Here is an 856-nt window from a genome sequence, read left to right as displayed (position 1 = left end):
TATGGCTGTCCTTCCATCTCCTCTGGGTATCACCACCTCCCCAGTGCCAGGATCTCTTCCTCCCCGCCCACCATACAGGGTTTCTCTGTATAACAGTCTTAGCTGTCCTGTAATTCATTCTGTAGACCAGGCTGACCTTGAGCAAGCTCAGAGATCCACCTGCCTCTGCCTCCCTAGTGCTGGGATTAAAGGTGTGTGCCGCCACCACCGGGCCTCTGTGTTCTTCATATCCCTTTCTCTCCTTTTTACTTCCACATCCTCGATCTCTCCCACTGAGCATCCTTTACCCTGGCCCAGTGACCTCTACCCTGTTTCTGACTTTGACCTCAGGGTGCTGGACATGCCCACCCAGGAACTGGGTCTCCCTGCTTACCGCAAGTTCGACATTGAGGCCTGGATGCCTGGCCGAGGCCGATATGGAGAGGTGAAAGCCCTGGCTTAGTGGGGATATGTGGTAAGACACTGGAGGGTGGGCCGGTCCCCAAGACAGCCTCTCAATCACCCCTGCTCCAGGTCACCAGCGCCTCCAACTGCACAGACTTCCAGAGCCGCCGCCTGTATATCATGTTTGAGACGGAGACTGGGGAGCTGCAGTTTGCACACACGGTGAGGCCCATACTGCGTCTCCACTTCCCCATCCTCTGCAGCACCTCACCCTGCTCCCAGGGCCAGGACAGAGCCTGGTCCTGAGCACACCCTTCTCCCAGGTGAACGCCACGGCTTGTGCTGTTCCCCGAGTCCTCATTGCCCTCCTGGAGAGCAATCAGCAAAAGGTGAGAGATCCCCAAGCCAGGACTCTCATGCTTGACAGAAGGACTGCAGGTTCAAGCCTGTCTGGGAATCTTAGTTATCTCAA

General features: G+C 56.5%; 1 protein-coding gene across 1 annotated transcript in view; it reads left to right on the top strand.

The window, feature by feature from the left end:
• Positions 1-846, top strand: part of LOC101995358 (serine--tRNA ligase, mitochondrial-like) — a gene marked incomplete at its 3' end in the record, with an annotated part of 3,238 nt that extends 2,392 nt beyond the window's left edge. The window contains exons 5-8 of the mRNA XM_026778552.1: positions 45-79; positions 156-424; positions 514-606; positions 708-846. Coding sequence (XP_026634353.1) covers positions 45-79; positions 156-424; positions 514-606; positions 708-846 — 536 coding nt within the window. The remainder of the gene's footprint in view (positions 1-44; positions 80-155; positions 425-513; positions 607-707) is intronic.
• Between the last annotated feature and the right edge of the window lie 10 nt (positions 847-856).

This window comes from Microtus ochrogaster, unplaced genomic scaffold, assembly GCF_000317375.1.
Source record: "Microtus ochrogaster isolate Prairie Vole_2 unplaced genomic scaffold, MicOch1.0 UNK2476, whole genome shotgun sequence".
Lineage (NCBI taxonomy): Eukaryota > Metazoa > Chordata > Mammalia > Rodentia > Cricetidae > Microtus > Microtus ochrogaster.
This window is presented reverse-complemented; position numbering and strand designations above follow the sequence as displayed.